Source organism: Lycorma delicatula, chromosome 8, assembly GCF_047948215.1.
Source record: "Lycorma delicatula isolate Av1 chromosome 8, ASM4794821v1, whole genome shotgun sequence".
NCBI lineage: Eukaryota > Metazoa > Arthropoda > Insecta > Hemiptera > Fulgoridae > Lycorma > Lycorma delicatula.
Window position 1 is genome coordinate 103968158 of NC_134462.1, and position 20541 is coordinate 103988698.

The window sequence follows — 20541 nt, forward strand, 5'->3', positions numbered from 1 at the left end:
ACTGAAAACTCCTATACAGTAATGAAAATGAAAGGGACATATTAAAAGTCAGTGTCTGGTTACGAATGCACAAAAATGGCATCATCGGCCTGTTTTTTTATGGAGCCCACCATGACAGGATACACATATCTCAACATACTTGAGAACTTTGCTGGTTCTCAGATTCCCGCAGGCTTCAGTTTCTAACAAGATGGTGTTCCACCACATTTTCATCAAGATGTTACCATATTCTTGAACAACACTTTCCTCAGATCTTGAATCAGATGAGGAGGTCCAACTCCGTGGCCACATAGACCTCCAGTTATCACTCCTTTGGGTTTTTTTCTTGGGAATTTATTAAAAATTATATTTAAAGAAAGGTTCACGATTGGAGTGATTTAAAACAGAGGATTGTTGAAGATGTTTGTCCAATAGCAATGCAGATGCTACTACTAATAAACACCTGGCCACAGTTTGATTATCATCTAGACATCTACCAAGCTACAAAAGGTGTGCACATATTGAACTTGACTAAACTACATTAAAAGTTGGTGAGTTGGATACTTTTAGCCTGTACACCCCTGTTTGTTATATAATTTCTATATTTGAGTATGTCAAGACACTTACAAATATTGAATTGTTATCAGTTAATTGCTTGTAAGTGGTTATATTGTTGTCATTTCAGTTTTTAAGCAGCTTTTTTAATGTGTTATTAAGAGTAAATAATTATCACTTAATTTTTATTTTATCTAGGGTTGTAAAAATTAGGGTTACCAATTTTGAGACTAGCGTTTCTTATTTCCACAACAGTTTAGAAAGAACAAAGCTGCCATGATCTTGTTCCGGGCTAGAATGTATTCCACTTGTTAGATTGTGCAGGAAATAAAACTAATATTATTTAGTAGTATTATTGTACATTAAACTACATTGGTGGATTCAGGCTGGAGAAGTGTTGCTTTTGAGGCTATTGAACATAATTTGATTGTGGAAGATAATAAATTAAACTGAATTAAAAATAATGTAATGAATGACTGTAAAATAATACTATTAAATTCTTTAAATTTCTACTTTTTAATCTGCCAAATTAAAACAACTTTTATTTTTTTAAGAATAAATAACTATTATTTTTAGTAAGTAATGCACATTTGAAAATTTAAACATATAGAAATATCCTAATACTTAATTTGCTAAAAATCAGACTACATGATGAATCATATACCAGCACCAAACCAAACAAAGATTTGACAGCCTATTTTTGTAGGGTACCAGAAGTTGTATCCCCTTTTCATAGAATAATGTTGTCTGTAATAAAAGCTATGTCGTAGAATGGTGTTGCCTGTGATGTAAGCTAATATTAACAACTTGTTAATCAAAAAGAAATCATTAGAAAAAAAATAAAAATAATAAACCATCCCAATACCAACAAAAGATGGTTTGGTTGTAACACCTTTTTTCTTATTTTGTTGACGATAAGGTTCAATGACCTTATTATTGTCAAACTGTTCGCTAGCAAGGAAGGTTTTAAGATACTGGAACTGATGATAGTTACTTTAAGTCCAGGTTATAGGATATGATCGAACTGTTACCATTCAAAGGTTTTGAGGAGACATGTAGTGCTGGTATGAAGGCAAGCATTTTTATAAATTAACACAACACAGGCCATTGGGTAAGCAAGCCACATCGCTTGTTATGTATTGCATGATGCAGTATTTTCAGCATTTCACAATAGATGTCACTTAGATTGATTGTATACCCTCAAGGCAAGAAATTGACCAGCAAAACTTCCTTTTTGGCCCAAAATTTTATACAAGTGGAAAAGTGGTAATCATCTAAGAGGAAAATATTGGCTTGCATTTTGTCTTTCTAGGTGACAAAGTGTGTCACTATTCCATGGATTTTTGTGTAGTTTCAGGCATTGTATGCCACATCCATGTGTGGTCCTCAGTGACTTTGTTTTCCTTGTTCATCCCCAGAGAACATCTTGTCCTCTGAACAAAGTCAAAAATTCTGATGTACTGCCTATCTACTTCATTTTGTAATTTCTGTAAGAATCTTAAGCACCAAGTATACACACAGTTTCTGAAAACTGAATTTCTCAGGGACAATTTTATATAGAAATGATTGTGAGATTTCTGGAAAATGCTAGGAAAGAGATGTGAAGATAAATTATCTTTTAATCTTGTTGATAAATCATCAGTAATAAAAATTTGCCACCCGCTCTGTCATCATCATCATCATCCACATTCACATTATTGTGTTCTTCATTGAATAATTGTGCCTGTTTCTGTACCATGGAATCACTCATTGCATTTTCCCTGTAAATGTCATAAATCTGTTGGTGAACTGGTTTAATGTTTGTTGCATTCAAGAAACTGATTGCAGACCAAAAAATTTCACACACAGTGAATGACTCGGTTTTCTTCATCATTACAAACACCTTAAGAAGTGTACAGACTAGACAACTGAATAAGGTAATAAGTAGTAAACAAACTTAACATTTTAGTCACAATTTAAATGTGACTTAAATGAAGTGTGGCATAACAGTGTAATTCAACAAAATTTATCATAAGTTTTTACACTGCTAATCAGTTTATGAATAAACTTAATGTGGCATGATTTGTGTGAAGCGAGTTCATTTATAATATTATTAAAATCGCATACTCTGATCATGAATTGAGTTTTATCATTTTACAGTAATGGGTAAATTTTGTTCAATAAAATATTGTTAGAGTATTTTGATTTATATTAATGTAGCATGGGAATGAGATTTGTTCTTTTAATAAAGTTGTACTAAAGAAAATTCATTATGCTTACTCTTATGGAGATTTGATTGATAAAAAATAATTTCTTGAATACAACTATCTTAACAGGATTACATATGGAATATAATGTGTGTGTTACGTTATTAATATAAACTAATTTATAATGTGTTTCTTTTTTTAGCCTTGGTATTTCTTTGAGCCTTATTGATAGTGTTGTGCCTTATACAACGTATACGAAGATATCTGATGAACCAGACTATTGTTTTGTTATATATTTCTTCAATAATGGTGAAGAAGAGAATTTTGCCAGAAGTCTTATTGACAAAATTTATACAGAAAGGGTAATAAGTTTGATTTTAGTTATACAAAAAAAAAAATGTTTTAAAGAAATTGTTATTAAATCAATTTAATTATAAAAACTTTTATTTTGTTTTTATTTTATACATAGTTTTATTTTAGTTTAAAAAAATTAATAATCAAACGTAATGCATTGCGTCTTAGTAAGATTTTGGCTTATGTTCTGCTCACAATAATAGAAATTTGGAATCTAAGAGTAGTTGAACTATTTGAAATAGTTGAGTGCAAGTTGTAGTTGTATTAGTGAAGCTGTGTATTGTACGTTAGTATATACATTTATTGTAGCTCATAGAAAATGTGGCACTGTTTTTAGCAATCTGAGTGTGCTGTTCATTTAAAAACTGTTTTCACCTTTTAGGTTGTGTAATAATAAATAACTTATGTCATACTTATCCATTCATATATACATTATATTAGGCTATTAAAAGATTTAAAAAAAAATTTAATAAAACTGCAAAATCATTGGCTAATATAGTAAAGTAAGCTTTACTAAAATATTTGGTAATGAATAGTATGAAAAAATGTATTACAACTCTTTTCTTTACACAGTTCATTATCTAAAAAAGATCTGCAATTTTTCCTCTTGCTTCAACAAAAGCATTTAATAGATTAGCACAGTATATTAAAGACAAAGTTTAGGGAGAAATTTATAACTCTTTTTTACATGAACAGGGCATTGAGTTTCTTAATAAACTGAAATTTTTCATTTAGATTATACCATGATCATTTTAAGCAAGCGTTTAACATAACATTTAGCAGTGAGAACTCTATATTCTATATAGGAGAACCTCTGCAGCTCAATGAAACTCAACAAAGGAAAAAACATAAAACAAAATGATGATTATATAATACTTTCACTTATACCTTTTGCATGTACAAGGCATATTCATAAAGTAAGTGTCGTAGGATTATATTTAAATATTATCGGGTCTGAACACAGTTTCACACATGCAGGGCCATCTATCAGCTATTTACAACACCACTGCAGTTATTGTTTTGATTCAGTAGTCATTTACCAGCCGATGAATGCAGATCACAATGTCCGCAACAATCATTTCTTCCCCCAGTTGTGAAGTGCGCACTGTGTTTCGATTTTTATGTGCAAAAGGATATTCAGCTGCTGAAATATATTGGGAGTTGTCCATAGTATATGGACCTACAGTAATGAGTAAAGGAAAGGTTAGACAGTGGTGTCAAGACTTTAGAAATGATCGCACAAATGTGCGATCATGACAGAGCGGAGTGAGTGGCAGGTAGTCTGAATTTAGGTTGCTTAAAATTTTAAGCAACGTAAGTGTTCTTTAATACTTAGAATTTTAAGTATTCTATTCCATTCTGCATTATCAAATGCCTTCGCCAGATCTACAAATTTTTTGAGATACCTGTATTCTTCTTAAGCAACCCTTCTACAATTAGTCTGATTCCCAGAATGGTTTGATTAATTTTTTATAGCTAGCACTATATTTTCAATTCACTGATAGACTATCGTAGTGGGTATTTTCAATTGATGAGATGCTCACTGGTAATGTAGTAATTTTCACACTTATCTCCTGATTTCTTTGATGTAGTAGTAAGTGTTTTGCTCAATTTATACAGGTCTGCATATTTCACAACATTGAATGTGTATTTGCAAGTATTTCAATGAAGAAGATAAAGCGAATGAAATGAAGGGTGAAAAGATTGCCAGGCCCTTGCCGGGAATCAAATGATTTAGAATCCAGCTAATTCGGTTAATCTCCTAAACAAGACAGTAATTCTTATGGTACATAATCTGTCCTTACTACCTCAATTCGATGTAATCTTAGAACTCTGTCAAAATCTGATCTGTAAGTAGTCTTTTCTGATAAGATAATAAATTTCATCATCCTCCTCTAAAATTTCATTCAATATAATTTTTCTTTTATGTATAATCTTGTTTATTTCTAGTACCTTTTAACTATTTCATAACAGTTATTCATCTATACTCTGATACTAATACATTTTGGCCTAATTTCCTCTCTTAAATTTTTTCTTATTTTTCAGTATACTACATTTATCTTTCCAGTAATCAATCTTTTTTACTACTTCACTGCACCTCTCCATAACTAATTTTCCTTTGCTGTTAATAACAAACTATTATTTTATTTCTTAAAAATTATAATTTTTCCTATTTTTAATATTTTTTGGTTTCTACATTTATACTTAAATTTTAATTCATCTTTTATTATCCATAGTTTAGTATCTTACTATCTAGTTTTTTCTCCTGCCTTAATTATTTTTTTCTTAATCTATTCATTTTTTCTCATATTGAATTCTTTTTTTAGTTTCTTTGTAGTCCTGTTTGTTAATATATTCAACATTTGTTAATATATTCTAACACTACATTATTGTCTTTTAGTATGTCTGTTTTCATATCATTACTCTATTCTTTTTTCTCTAGTTTCTTGAATTATAGGGTACATATCATCACAATCAAACTGTAATAAGAATCAGTAAATGCCCCTGAATATTTTTTGCTATCTCTAATTTGTATTCAAAATCTCTCAACCGTTATATATCTGATACTTCCCATATTGCCTGATCACACTTATGTGTATCTTTTTCTTTTATGATTTATAAAAAGGTGTTTGTAATTACTTGTTCATATTTAGTATAATATTCAGAAACCTATCATTCATCTTTCTTTACTCTGACCCTAGCCCATATTCTCGCATCTGTTTTCCCTTTTCAGCTACATTTTTGATTTATTTTTATTTTGCACAGGTGGATTGCCGATTGATATGGAGTAAACAAATTCAGCTTGAACCTCAAGAAGCACTCAATATGTTGCTTAGTGACACGAATTTAGAAAATGTTAAAAAAGGACCTGTGATTGGTTTACTTTTTTCAGGACCCAATGTGGACGGTTTTTGCAAACAGGTATGTAGTTTAATGTAATTCTAATATATTTTAGTAATATGTATTTTAAAATAAATAAGTAAATGTTTGATTAGTATTTTTATCTTTTCTAGAATAACTTTCATAGAATGTAATAAGTAACATATTAAAAAACATGCACATTCCTAATATTAAAAAATATGACACACATCGTGGAATTGATTAAAAAAAGTCATTGAATATTACTCAAGTTTTATTCAAAGTAATCCCTTCAGAATCAGTATAATGACTAACATTATTGATCTACCAATGACCAAAATGACCTCTACAGTCTTCTTTTGGCTCTATTTTTTTTTATTTTTTTTGTACTTTTTTATGATTAAGACTATTAGTTATCATTACTATCATTAAAAGATACCCCTAAGTCTAAGGTAAAATCCAAAAACAGGACTGAACTAAAGCGATGGGCTCTCATCGCTATTATTCAACTGCACTCTAGAAATGATAATGAGGTAACGACTCAAAAAATGCCCCCAAAAGTAAAAATAGGCCGAAAAATCAAAACAAATTATCTTGGTTTTGCCCATGACTTGACACTGCTAGCAAACAACATCAACGAAGTTAAATCACAAATATTAGAACTTTCAGAACATTGCAGATAAAATTGGCCTCAAAATATCATTTGAAAAAACAAATTATGGCCCAAAAACTAACAGAATTTAAAGAACTAAACATAAATGGTAATAAAATAAAAATAGTAACCCAATTTAAATACCTCAAACAAATAACAAACAACCTAAACAAAAAAAACCTTGATCAGATAAGAAGAAACAAACTAGATAAAGCTTAAAAATTAACTTTGTATACTTACAATAAAACGTGCCTATCAATAAACGCAAAAATAAGACACTACAACACAGTTGTAAAACCAGAAACCACAAACAATCAAAGACAGACATACTAGAAAATCGAAAGAAGAATTGGAAGAACCTGTATCAATATAAAGTACTAGAAAGATAGACAGTGGTGAATTGCACCCAAAAGGTTTTGTACTAAATGTTAAAACCATCACTGATATCACGCGTAAGTGGAGACTAGGATTCTTTGGACATATCATGAGGATGAAAGATTTAAGACTTCTGAAACAGCTAGTACAGTACAATCTTGATTCAAAAAACCCAAGACAGAATGCACTTGCAAGAAAAAACTCATTCACAACATGAACATTTTCAACACTAGAAAGGGTATGGAGATTGGGATGTATGAAAAAATACTGGGAGGACCACAAGGTCCAAACCAGTCCCATTGAAGAAACTTGGATATTAGACTGGCTAAAGTGATCCTACATGATCATAAAAGATAATAATAGTAATAATGAAAGACACCCTTTCAGATGTAACTTAATTTTGGAAACGAGAAATAATTGCATGGGTACAAATCTGGTTAATAGGTTCGATAATTAAGAACACAATCATCTTTTGCTCAAAACTTCCTAAATTACTATTGCCTGGCCAGTTGGCTCTGACAGAGGAACTGCCTGCTTCAGAACACTAATAAAAATTTCCTTCAGAAACAAATTCACAATAAATATTTTCTTTTATGCCATAGAAACTTACTACTAATTTTCTTCATAAATAAATGATATCTATTCTTTTGAAAAAATTATCTATTGTAATATGTAAGAATGTAATGCTAATGTCAGGAAATTGAACGAGTACAGGAGATATTGTATTTACATTTTAAAAGGGATTAGGAGGCCCACCTTACCCATTCAGAACACAAGGCATTATGCTTATTGTGTATGCTTCTAATAGATCATGCAAACGATACACTGTCTTTATAATTCTCGGCCTCCCACAAGGACCTTGTGGAAGTCTATTTAGACTCAGAGCCTGAATAGGGAAGATAGGATTGGATTAAGGATAGCAAAAAAGAAGTAAATGAATGAAAAGAACAACTAGAAGTAATTGCAACATGAAGCAAACAATTCATTCCAGGGGATAACTTCTAGGCTCTTTTAGGCAGCCAAACGGCAGGTTCCCATTCATCTGACAACCCCAAAGGAGGTGAAAAGATCAAGGCACTTTTACCCAGAATTGAAGTACCATATTATTATTGATCTATGATTTCGTATTAACCACTTTAAAAATATCTTGTAGCAGAAATTACTTTTCTTGCAGATGTTAAAGAATTGCTTTAGAACAATTTCAGGCTTTGTAAAGGAACACCACCCATTCCAAGTCAATATTTGGTTTGTCATAGTATCTAATTGAGCTAAAAACAGTTTGTCCAGGACTCCCTTGGTAGTTGCAGAAGATATGAATTACAGCAAATGCACAATCGGTGAACCAAGGTCAGACTGACAAATTGCTTTCTATCTTATCACATTTTTGTACAGTCTGAATATTTTTTTATCACTCACTGTATTTTTGCAGTTAAGTTTTTATTTGGAAGCACATCCTCCTTCAAGATTTTAAAAATATTTTGTACAAAAATTGTTTCACATTTTCTTAACCTTGAAATCTAGTGCCAGAATTTATCTGCAATATATAAATCAAAATCACAAGATGAAGGAAGAACCACTGTTTGAAATTTCAAAAATGTTTATGTAAAACTTGAAATGTTTTATTTTTTATCTTGATCTTATAAATTTCAAAAAAATATATTTTGTTGAAAAGGGTTGTAGATTTTATGTATTTATATTTTCTGCCGATCTTCATGATGGAATGGTAGCATCTCAGCCTTTCATCTGAAGGTCCCAGGTTCATATCCTTGCATTTTTCATATGCTACAAAATTCCATTTCCATGTCCAACGCGCAGCTTCAAGATTATGTAGTGATATTAAAAAAAAAAAAAAAAAAATCAATTTTTTTCATCAAGAGGAGACTGGTTTGCAGGTAAATATTTCAAGAAATAGCAATTGTTGTTAAAAATTCCATGTGTGTAATTCCATAGTAACAGTAAAATTCATTTCAAAACTGAAATGAATGGAATTTTGGTAACGTAAACTAACCCTTTAGACTGGTTTTGAGAAGAGCCAGTGGTTCCAAGGGCCAATGGGTGGTAAAACCAACTGGTTTTACAAGAGGGTAAAGTCTAGAGCCAATAGAAAATTCTGACTGAATTGTAAGTTTAATATATTTTAGCTAAAATATTGTAAAATTCTTTTAAATAGATTTGTTTTTTCTTTCTCATTTGGGCCGGATGATTTTTCAAAATCAAAAATTTGTTTTACTGTATATATGGTATAACTGGTTAGTTCATTTTATAATTCAGTTGATCCGTTCTTCCATATTAATCCAAGCTATGAAGGCTTAGTCCATTATACTAAAAATTTTAAGATAAAAAAAAAAAGAAATTGCTAGCCACAGTTTTCAGTACTCGATTGTAATTTTGAAGTAGTTTTTATTTTAGGCCTATTTATTTTCAAACTCATTTATAAAAAAAAATAAAATAATAGTATACAAAGACAACAAAACGAAATACAATGAAAACAAATGTACAATGTCATAATTTGATGATTAAATTAAAAAAATTACAATTTTATTTTGGCTTCACAAACAGATGCAAAATCAGATCAAGCAGATGCTTGATCTGAACAAGATGCTTGTTCCCTATTGTTATATAATTTATATAATAATAATACTTTAATGATAACAGTAATAATAATAATATTTTTATGGTGATGGCGTCTGCTTCTCCCCTTTTAATAATAATGATAATAGAAAATGATAAAACTTTATAGAAAATAAAAATTATTTGAATAGCAAAGATATTGTAATATAGTAAAAATAGTCCAAGATTGTTTTCTTTTATGAAACTTGTACTATTCATTATTGTTTTCATCTATCAAGAATCACATTTTCTGTGATATTTTCTGAAGCTGTAAAGTTCTTATAAAATTATTGTTATGCTGGTGGAATAAATTCTAGCAGACTTTGCAAGTCATTGTACTGCTTTTAAGGAAAACCAAAAACTGTTTTTGGACACATAAGGCATAAATTAAAGGTTCAATATTTTGAAGCAGTTATTTTATTACCTTGTGTATTTTTTTTTCAGTGTATAATGTGGATCTTTAGGATCTTAATATCCTTAAAGTCACTCAATTTCATCTCGGCTATAAAAAGTTTGATCCAGGTTAGGCTCTTCTATCATTTTCAACTTGACTTGAAAACTGGACTCCTCAATTTGGTTTAGCTTTTTTAATGATGCCATCACAGTTACAAAAATTTATGTGATTTTTTTAACATTAAAAACTGGATTTGTAACAAGAGTCACAAAAATGCAATAAAAATATTTTGTTTCTGCAGGCTTCACTCCAACACACAACTTTTTTATGGAGTCCTATTGATCTTAAATATTTTAATAGACCAGAGGAAATCTCACAAGAACCTCTGGATGCTTGAGTTTCATTCCAGAGGTACAAAACATACTTTATTTAGTCATGAACATTTAAACAATAGCCCATGTTTGTCTTTTGTAATACAACATTCCTTTGGTTAGAAGAGGTATTGGCAATGTCTTCATCAAATCAAAAGTAAAAACAGTAGTTGTTCTTCCTTTATTGGTAGCTGAGGCCATAGAATTAGTATATTTATTCAAGCCAATTTTCACTTTCAAGTTCACAGTTAATTTTTGTTTAAATTTATTGTCTGCAGCATGGGCTGTTTTATATTTTAAAAATCATGTGTTTGGCAGTATTTTTCTGAGTCGATTAAATGCAATATTAATTTGTTTTTTAATCCGATAAAGGTTGTTGCATTTTTTCAGTACAATGTTTATTGTACAGCCTTGTACACCTTAGCCGGTCACAATCTAGAAACAAAGAAGGTTTTGTTGGTTTTTTGTTTTAGTGGGGTGTGATTTGAATGTAAGAAAATGAATTAATGAAATTTGCAGCAAATTCAAGTCTTTCATTTGCTGTTTTATTAGGTGGAGGGTGACGACCTCTCATTCAGAATGAAATTCCATCCGGATGAGCTCGTTTCAAAACCCTATCAGTCCCCCTGGCTGAAACTTGTAAAGTTAATTTAAGTTGTAAAAAGCATGAAATACATTTTTTCTTGTATCATTATTAATTTTTTAATTTCATTTGAGAGGACTGTTGCAGTTTTGTAGGCAGCAAGACTTCTTTTAGACAATTTTTTTTGTTTCATATTCTTCTCCATGCATTCTAGCATTTTTCCTCTTCTCTTGGCTCCATTTTTGTACTCTTTCTACCATTTTTCTGATTTTTTCTTCGCTTAAACTAGATAGATGGTCTGATCTTTCCCAGAAATCTCTGAAATTAGCAATGTTATTCTCTTGGTTTTAAATTTGTAATACTTGCCTCTTCCTGTGAAATAATATAATGTTGATTTACCTTATTTGAGTTTGATTAATCATCCATTTCAGGAACATAGACCGGGTCATCATCTGAGTTGTCAGAAAAATCAAGGATTTCCATAATCATATCTTCATCCATTTTTTAAGAAAACAAAGCACAACACTAGCAATAAATTTAACTGAACAAACGCAACACAGTTAACAGAAAGATAACGTAATAAGCACTAAAACTACATGGGAACATACGGTAAATTGGAAGGAAAGTGCTGCCAAACTTAGTTTGGTTAGTCCATAACAATCATTTTTTTTAATAGAAGGAATATGTGGCAAGCAAGTAGCTCAAGATAGGTTTGTCCACTTTACTGTTTCATGTTTACTTAATATTAACTATTGACCAGCTAATTATTTTCGCTAGTGGATAGCCCATTATAATATAGATTAGTCCAATAAAGAGTAATGGTACTCAGACCGCTTTACTAAATACAGTATTTTGGTTTTTAAGGTTGGTCATATCTACATTCTTTATAAAATCTGGAGGTAACAAGATATGGCTTAGTTCATTATACCATCAACTTTGGCGTGAAAATTACTTCATGTTAGTCCAAACAACCAAAATTTGATATACCACATGGTTAGTTCATTTTATCAAAATTCCGTTAAAATAATGGACACTACTGAAATAAATCAAGCCAATGAAGGAAAAGCTCCTTTTAGTTTTGAATGTATTTGAAAAAGTAACATCTAAATAAAATGTATATTTTCAATTATTTACAGATGTACTTTAATTATGTACATATATAATGCTCATTCCAAAAAATTGCATCACTAGTCTAATCATAAAAATCATAGTGTAGTACAGATTTTTATTAAATTCCTGATATCTTGTAAACAGTCTACCTGAATTTGGTAAATTAAATATCAAAATAATATTAATTTTTTTTAAAATTGCTAAAGTATCTCTTACAATATTTTATTTATCAGCAACTCAAAACATTTTTACATTTTCTTGCATAAATTTACACTTAAAACTGTTCTCAAATTTCAGTGAGATCCAGATCCAGATCATCAAATAGATGATCTGAATAATCTTATTGAAATTTACAAATGTAAATATACAGTTCTTATCAGCCTAGTGGTTCTTGAATTTTAAGTACTTAAATATTTCTTAGTAACATACTTACAAATTACATTCTGATAAATATATAAAGGTAAGTGTGTTTGAAGAATGCAGATAATCTATTTAAGAAATCAGATCTGAAGTTTTTTCATTGTTACCGTTGTAAGTACTATAATTTTGAAGTTGGGTTTGAACAACAGTTATTTTGATCAGCTGTCATTTCCATTAGTATGAAAATAATTACAGAATGTGACAAAGTAAACCTAATCTGTGCAAATGCAATAGGTCAGTGAGTATCATTACAGTTTATATTTTTTATGAAACTACTTTCTATTTCAAAATTATTCATTCAACATGAAATAACAACATTCATTTTCATTAAGCAACAGTATAAACTACTTTCTGCGGTAATTGGACTTATCCAAGGGTGCTGATTATTTTAAAATTTATTATGGCTGGGTTTTTTCTTTACTGAATTCATTGTTTAATTTGTGTAGTAGCGGAGCATGTCTTATTAAATTTTGTTTTAATAATTCTAATTCAGGTAGATTTATTTATTTTTATTTTATGTAATAGTTATGTACTGCTGTTTTTAGTTAAAGTGTTATGAGCTATGCTATATTATTTCGTTATATGTTTGTAGCTTTTTATGGATTTTTAACTAAGTCTGTATAGATCAGCTGGATTGATACTGAAAAATCTGTTGATTATTTATCCTTTTGCTTCTTTTTTTACAGAATGAACTGGCTTGTTCTGCAGATTCAATGATGTACATTTCTGATGATAAAAGTATATTAAGGAAGCAAATTAATGTATTTCTTAACATCTCAAACATGCACATTTCATTTTAAATAATATTATTAGTAGGCATTAACTTTTAACTAAGTAGCTTGCATTTCATTCAAAAATTTTTATTCACTTTTTATATGTACACAAGTGCCTGTAAACATACTTTAACATTTGTGATTGTCATTATAACACTAACAAGTTTCTACTGTTTTTAAAAGTATTTTATAATTAAGTAGATAAATAAAATAAATACCACTGGTACAGTAATAAAATAATCAGATACCTTTACTGAATTTGATGAAAATTATTTTGTGATGACAGTTTTCATAAATTACTGTTACATGTAAGATTTTAATGCATGTATATCCAGAAAATAATATCACTACATGGTAAATATTACCATACAGGAAAAAAAAATATATCACACCATACAAAATCATGGTGTGATAAAAATAGCACATTGATTTTTTTTTATGGAAGAATAAAGGAAGACTGTATTGGTGTCATGTTTTATTTAAAAAAATTAAACAATAGTTTGGTTAATTTTATAGATCTATGTTCATGTACATGTGGTATTTATTATGTTTCATTATTTATTAATGGTATAGTTTATTTCATTATAAGTTAGTAATTACATTTTTATTTATTTTTTTTAGGGAGGGGGAATTATATATATATTTTTTTATAAAATTTAGGCTAGTTTCTATGATTTTGTAAAGTCAATGTTGATGATATGATTAAGGCAATTGACGAGTTTAAACTGCTTTTAGCCGCCTTATAATAATATTCTGCCTTATATAATTAAAGGTTTATGTGGGCTAATAGCACCTGTTCTTACACTTATTTGTAATAGGAGTTTAGTAAACGGTATCTTTCCAGAAAGTTGGAAATTAGCAGTAGTTTTTCTTTTCGTGAGGAAAGGTGATTTGCACTGTCGTAATAATTATCGTCCTGTATCTGTACTGTGCATTACATGTAAAATATGCGATTATCATCAGACTTTTGTATGACAAACTCAGTGGTGTCATTGATAACAGACAATATGGATTTATGGAAAAGGTTTACTATAATTTGAATCGGTTCTTATTTTTTGCCCTTGAACTTAAAAACAGAAAACAGGTAGACACAGTTTTATTTTGATTTCTGTAAGACCTTTGATACAGTTCTGCATATTTCTTAGAGAAAACTTGCTGATAAATTCTTAAAATTGCTGATAAAATGCTAGAATGCATAAGATCTTAGTTGGAAAGTAGAAAGTTTGGAATCAAGGCGGCTGGAGAGATATGATGAATGTAGTGCTACCTCTGGAGTCCTGCAGAGTCTAATTTAGGACCTTTGTTTTTTATGTTATTTATCAGTGACATAATCATGAGTATTAATAATATTCTTTTTTTGCTAATGACATTAAGATTTACAGTAGCTTGAATAATGCTACAAACAAGAAAATATTACAGGAAGATATAGATTTGACGGCTACATTGATTGAGAACAAGATGCCCTTAAACCTCGATAAAATAGTTTAATGACGTACTTTAGAAAGACGCTGATTGTTAAATATGAGTACTTGATTACTAGTGAAAATGATAGAAGAGTGACCAGTATATGCGATCTGAGTGTGCTTTTTGATAACAAATTTTTATTCACGGGCCACGTTGATAACATTGTCTCTTAGACCAGAAGAAATTTAGGACTGCTTCTTTGGATGGCAAGACGATTTTGCACTGCAGATACTGTACTGAGATTATATAAAACCATTGGCAGACCCATGCTGGAGTATTACTCCACAGTGTGTAATTGCAATTGTGACTACACTAAAATAACATAGAAGCAGTTCAGAGATGATCGCTATTGACACTGCGTTGGTGAGGTCTGTATGAAAGGAATCCATTGTATGAAGAAGATTGCCAAATGATGGACATCTTCACTGTACAAAAGAGAAGGGTTGCAAATAACATAATGTTTATACTAAAATGTTTTAACAATTATGACAATATCGATATTTTAAAGATTGGAATTCGAATCTCAAACATAAATGTTAGAGAAGTGACTTCTACTTTTGAAGATACTGAAAGGCTGAATCCACTTGAGAAATGTATCTAAAATTTTGATAATATATGTAGACAGAGTGAAATGGATATATTTAATTCATGACTCAATGAATTCAAGAGGAGGCTGCTTGACAAAATTTTTTAAAGAAATTGGAATAATTTATTTTTCATTATTTTTTTGTCTTTTAGGTTAGTGTTTTTCTGGCTTTTTTAGAATTTTCTTTTTTCTAGAATAATTTTGTTGCTAATATCCCTTTCCCAATAGGTCAAGTGTAACTCTTTAAGGTCTTCAACTGTCCTACTGCACTTGCTTCTACTCAGGTCACTCTGCTTCCTTGTTTAGAGTAGGTAATCTTTTGTGGAAGTCAGGGTGGCTGTAAGGGGTGATTTGGAGGCAACACAAAATGTATTATTGATTAATTAATTAGAGCCTTTAAATATACTCCTATAGAGAAAAAATAAATATACTTAAATACAGATTAGTTTCTATTATAAAGTATAGAAATCAATTATTTTGTTAGGAAATTATTAAGAAATTATAAATAAATGTATTTAATATAATTTTTCCTTAAAACCCAGAAATTTTGCTTTGTGGGTTCCATGAGTTAATGCAAACAATAAAGTATGCAGCAGATTTATCAAAGTGTAAATAGATAGCAACAAAATATACTGGATGTACATGAAATGGTAGGCTGACTATACATTTTCAGATTGTATATGTCAAAATGAACAAAAATTGTCAATCTCTCTTCCTTCTCCTTTTATTTGCCATTTTATATTTATTAATGGAAAATTTATATCTCAAGATCAGATTAAGGAATAATAATAATATTTGATATACACATTTATACCAAAGTTGTCTAATAAATACAAACTTACATTGTAGACATATTTACAAATTTCAAAATCGTGGCCATGTCAATTTTTCATTCCTTTATATCTTGGTAATCCTTAGTTTTATCATATTACATTTTTTGCAAAAAAATGTTAAACATTTTATTGTGAACAAAGTGATACCTTAGTTTTGAAAATCTATTGTCAAATTTCATAGAGAGAATATGATGTAATTTTTTATCAGATTTCATCTCCTCTTCTATCTGACTCTAACTGGTTTCAAAGAAAAATTATAAAAGAACCCTTTTCTGCCAGCATTCTGTTCAAAGAAGAAACTTTTTTCAGTAGGAATGGTATTGTAAACCTTCACAACCAGCATTTTTGGAGTGAGGAGAAGCCTCATAATTTTTACCAAAGCAACTATGAACAATAATTTTCCAAAAACATATGGGCATTTATTGTTAATAACTATCTGTTGGGCCTGTTGGTTCTACCAAATCAACTAAGTTGGAGAAAATTATCTCAACTATTTGTAAGAAAATCTTCCAGATTTGTTGGAACACCCTACCTCTTATGGGAAATAAGAGAAAATATGTAGTTTTACCATGATGGTGCTTCGGCACATATCAAACAGGTGGTAACAATCATCTGTATGAACATTTCCTGAAAAATGGATAGGTTGCAATATGCCAGTATTGTGGTCTGTCAGATCACCTGATTTAAACACTCTTGGCTTCTACCATTTAAATGTCATTTAAAAAAAATGTTGTTTATTCTACTACTTTATTCCTTAGTATTGAAGACCTAAATCTGAGAACCAAAATTGGATTTAATCAAATAAGGAATACGCTAGGAATTTTTGTGCAGGTAGGACTATCTCTTGGAAGAAAAGTAGACTTGTGTCATTTCTAATGGTGGCACTTTGAACATCTGTCTCGTACAAGTTTTCTTTTGTCTATTGTTATGTCTATTAAATATTGTACTATTGTTGTTGATGTTTTTTAAAAAGTTTACAATTTGGTAAATGATAACAAACCTGAAACTTACAACGAGATGTTCCCATCTTAAAAAGGGTTATTAACCAGGGTAGGAATTTCATGGGAAAATGTGAGGGCCGACAATCATTCTTATGCTTCAAGTTGGGTCTGGTTCTGCAGGTAAACAGGATATACCCACCGGGTTGGTCTAGTGGTGAACGCATCTTCCCAAATCAGCTGATTTGGAAGCAGTGTTCCAGCGTTCAAGTCCTAGTAAAGCCAGTTATTTTACTCGGATTTGAATACTAGATCATGGATACCGGTGTTCTTTGGTGGTTGGGTTTCAATTAACCACACATCTCAGGAATGGTCGAACTGAGAATGTACAAGACTACACTTCATTTACACTCATACATATCATCCTCATTTATCCTCTGAAGTATTATCTAAACGGTAGTTACCGTAGGCTAAACAGGAAAAAGAGAGAGGTAAACAGGATAAGAGTATAAATACTCCAGGGAAGACCAGTTAATGGTCAGTCTGTGAGAAGAGTCTGCAAGAGAGTGTTACAATGAGATCTGAGAGATAGTCTCCCCACCACTATTTCTCCAAATTGTCCACATCTGTGTGAGTATGTGTATTCACACAAACGTAACTCTCTTTGTATAGTTAGTACATTTTTCCAGCAGATGTCATGTTTCTTAAAATCTATTTTAAGAAAAAATTTAATAAATGAAAATCATGCTGCTATTAATTTAACTTTTACGTTTTAACAAATATAACATCCATCGACATATTAAAAAAAATCCATATAACAAAACAATTTAACATAAAATAAAATACAAATGAATTCACAAATTTACGTAACCCAGTTTAATTTAATTGTAAATTTAGGTCAGAATTTAAAATTGTTACATGTTTAGGGGTGTCAGCTGGCAGTATTACAAAGGACAATTATTAAACAAACCTGTTGGCTTTACTGAAAGGGTTTATTTCAGCCCCTTTTCTGGATTCTCCCATTATTATATTTTCTACTTCTTTCTTCTTAATTGGCAGGAAACCATTACTGAGGTCTGTTATACCGGTCTTGTTACAATATTATTATTAAAGATTGTTTTTTTTTTGTGAATTCATAAATTGTTGGTAGAAAATTAATTATAATAGACTGTTTAACTATATTCATGCAAATTGTATTAACATGTGTTTCATTATTGGCTTGTTCCAGAGAAAAAATTAATTTATTAAATTGAATACATTTCTCAACACAACCAGACAGAAATTATTAAAATAATTACTTTGTAAATACTAGGGTAAATCAAAATATAAACAGGATTTTTTCCTTAGTGTCTATGGTTGGTAGGACCAGCCTGCACTTTTAGTATGCTTGGGTGGGGTGATTAGCAATGGGGAGAACTGGCCATTCCACACTCCCAACCAATTCGTCAATAACGCTTACGATTTCGGAGCAACAGATGCACCTCTCCACTACACAATGTATAATTATAACATTTTTTGCTCGTGAAGGAGTTCAAGCAACAGAAATTTTCTGGAGAGACTCCGCAGTTCAGGGACTAAACATTGTCAAGGACTACTGTGTTTCCTTGGCAAAGAATTCAAGGAAGGAAGAGAATGAGTGGAAAATCAGGAACATGATCACTGTCCTTGGACCAGCGTTACAGACAAAAACGTTTGTGTGGTTTGAGACATTCTAGAAGACCAACATAGATCAACAGGTGAGAGTATTCGAATTTGCAGAACAGGTCAGAATAAGTTACGGGAGCTGTCAAGTGATTATAACAAATCACCTACAGTTCCATAAAGTGTGTGCCAGATGGGTCCCTTGCCTTTTGACTGCAGATCAGAAGTTGAAATGTTTGTAGGTCTGTCATCAGAGGCTTAACAGCGAGGTCTGCAAAAAACGGTGATGCATTTTTGAGTCGTATCATCATTTGTGATGAAACATGGGTCCTCCACTACACTCCCCAGTTGAAACAAGCCAGTATGGACTGGCAGTGGAAAGGGGAGGTAGCCCCAGTGAAAGCCAAGACTTTGCTATCAGCTGGCAAGGTTTTAAACTGTTTTTTTTTTATCGGCAAGGCATTTTGCTCATTAATTTTTTTCATGAGCATTGCACATCCCAACCCTGTAGGGAAAGCACCTGCCTAGTGAATTCTGGACGCCAAACCACCCCCACCCACCATTCATAGCCCTGTTGGACTTTTAACGGGAATTGTCTATCGCCTTCTGACTTTTTATCTCATAGTAATAAGCCTGGCCTCATTGGGATGCCACCGATGTAAATGCCTCGGTAGACATTTGCATTGGTGATTTATTAACTCACCTTTTGCCTTCACTGTAGGCCTCATCCGGACATCTTGAATGTCCTATATCATATTCCTCTGAACTAGCTAACAGAGTTCACGGAAGCACGAACCCCGCACCTAGTTCTACTTATTATTTGCCAATTTCATGAATGTCCTGTAAATCGAGGCAAATTAAACACAACATACCACCAAAGATGTTAATCGCAACAACAAAATTTAGTCCTAGTTTCCCTTACTGAACTCAACTTCAGTTCAAACCCCAGACTTAGGTGAAATTAAATTATGGACTCTGGTCTGGTCCACTAGGGAGAGGTGGACAGACCTCCTACTCCCACTCGGCTCCATCGCAGAGTCCCGCGTGACATTCACCTCATAAACCATTGTCAAGATGTCGCTACACCTCACGGCTGCATAGTATCCCATTCCCTCGGCAGTGCAGTTGCCACCCTGTTAACAGTGTTATTTGCTCATTTTAACCTGACCTTGTCAAAACACCGCTACACCTCACGGCTGCATGGTATCCCATGCTCATCGCCAGTGCAGTCTCAATTCCGCTGACAGCTTTTACAATTATAATGCCTCTTGTCTAACTAACTATGGTTCGCTGCCAAAGTGCCTACCTTCAAACTGTCCAGGCAGACCCTAGCACCCAGGTTCCTACTCTACTAGATCCCCTTGGCTGTCTGTGCAGGGCAAGGAATCAAAGGAAGCCAGCAACAATTGCCCAATCTCTGTGAGTCCTCCAGTTGACTCGCAGATCAAAGAAGAAGTTTATTCTCTCAAGTTTCCTAATAACTCTGGTACGCTCAGCTTCATACCGGGGACAGTCATACAGGACATGGTCCACCGTGTCATCGGCCCTACAAGCCGGAGTCAACCAACCTAAAGCTAGCTAAACTATCCCTAAAATCTCAATGTCCCAAAAGAAATTGAGTAATATGCCGATTGGGGAAACCCAGCTAATTGCTTACAACTCCCTAACATATGAAAAAATACCATGTGTGTATCGACCAGTAGAAGAATCGTTCCACCTAGCTTGCCGAGAGTCAAAACCTCAGTATTCAATTTCTCGCATACGCCCTGATAGTAGAAGAAGGCCTCCCTTCTTGCAAACATACTGCTGGCCACGTTCCGTAGCCAAAATGTCAATTGGTTTTACGCCGGCGATCACA

The 20541-nt window shown here is 31.6% G+C and overlaps 1 protein-coding gene across 1 annotated transcript in view; it reads left to right on the plus strand.

The window, feature by feature from the left end:
• The window catches only part of LOC142329100 (protein XRP2-like), a 29222-nt gene extending 15891 nt beyond the window's left edge, over nt 1–13331 (plus strand). The window contains exons 5-7 of the mRNA XM_075373435.1: nt 2923–3082; nt 5841–5996; nt 13135–13331. Coding sequence (XP_075229550.1) covers nt 2923–3082; nt 5841–5996; nt 13135–13248 — 430 coding nt within the window. The 3' untranslated portion in view covers nt 13249–13331. The remainder of the gene's footprint in view (nt 1–2922; nt 3083–5840; nt 5997–13134) is intronic.
• The last annotated feature ends 7210 nt before the right edge of the window (nt 13332–20541 follow it).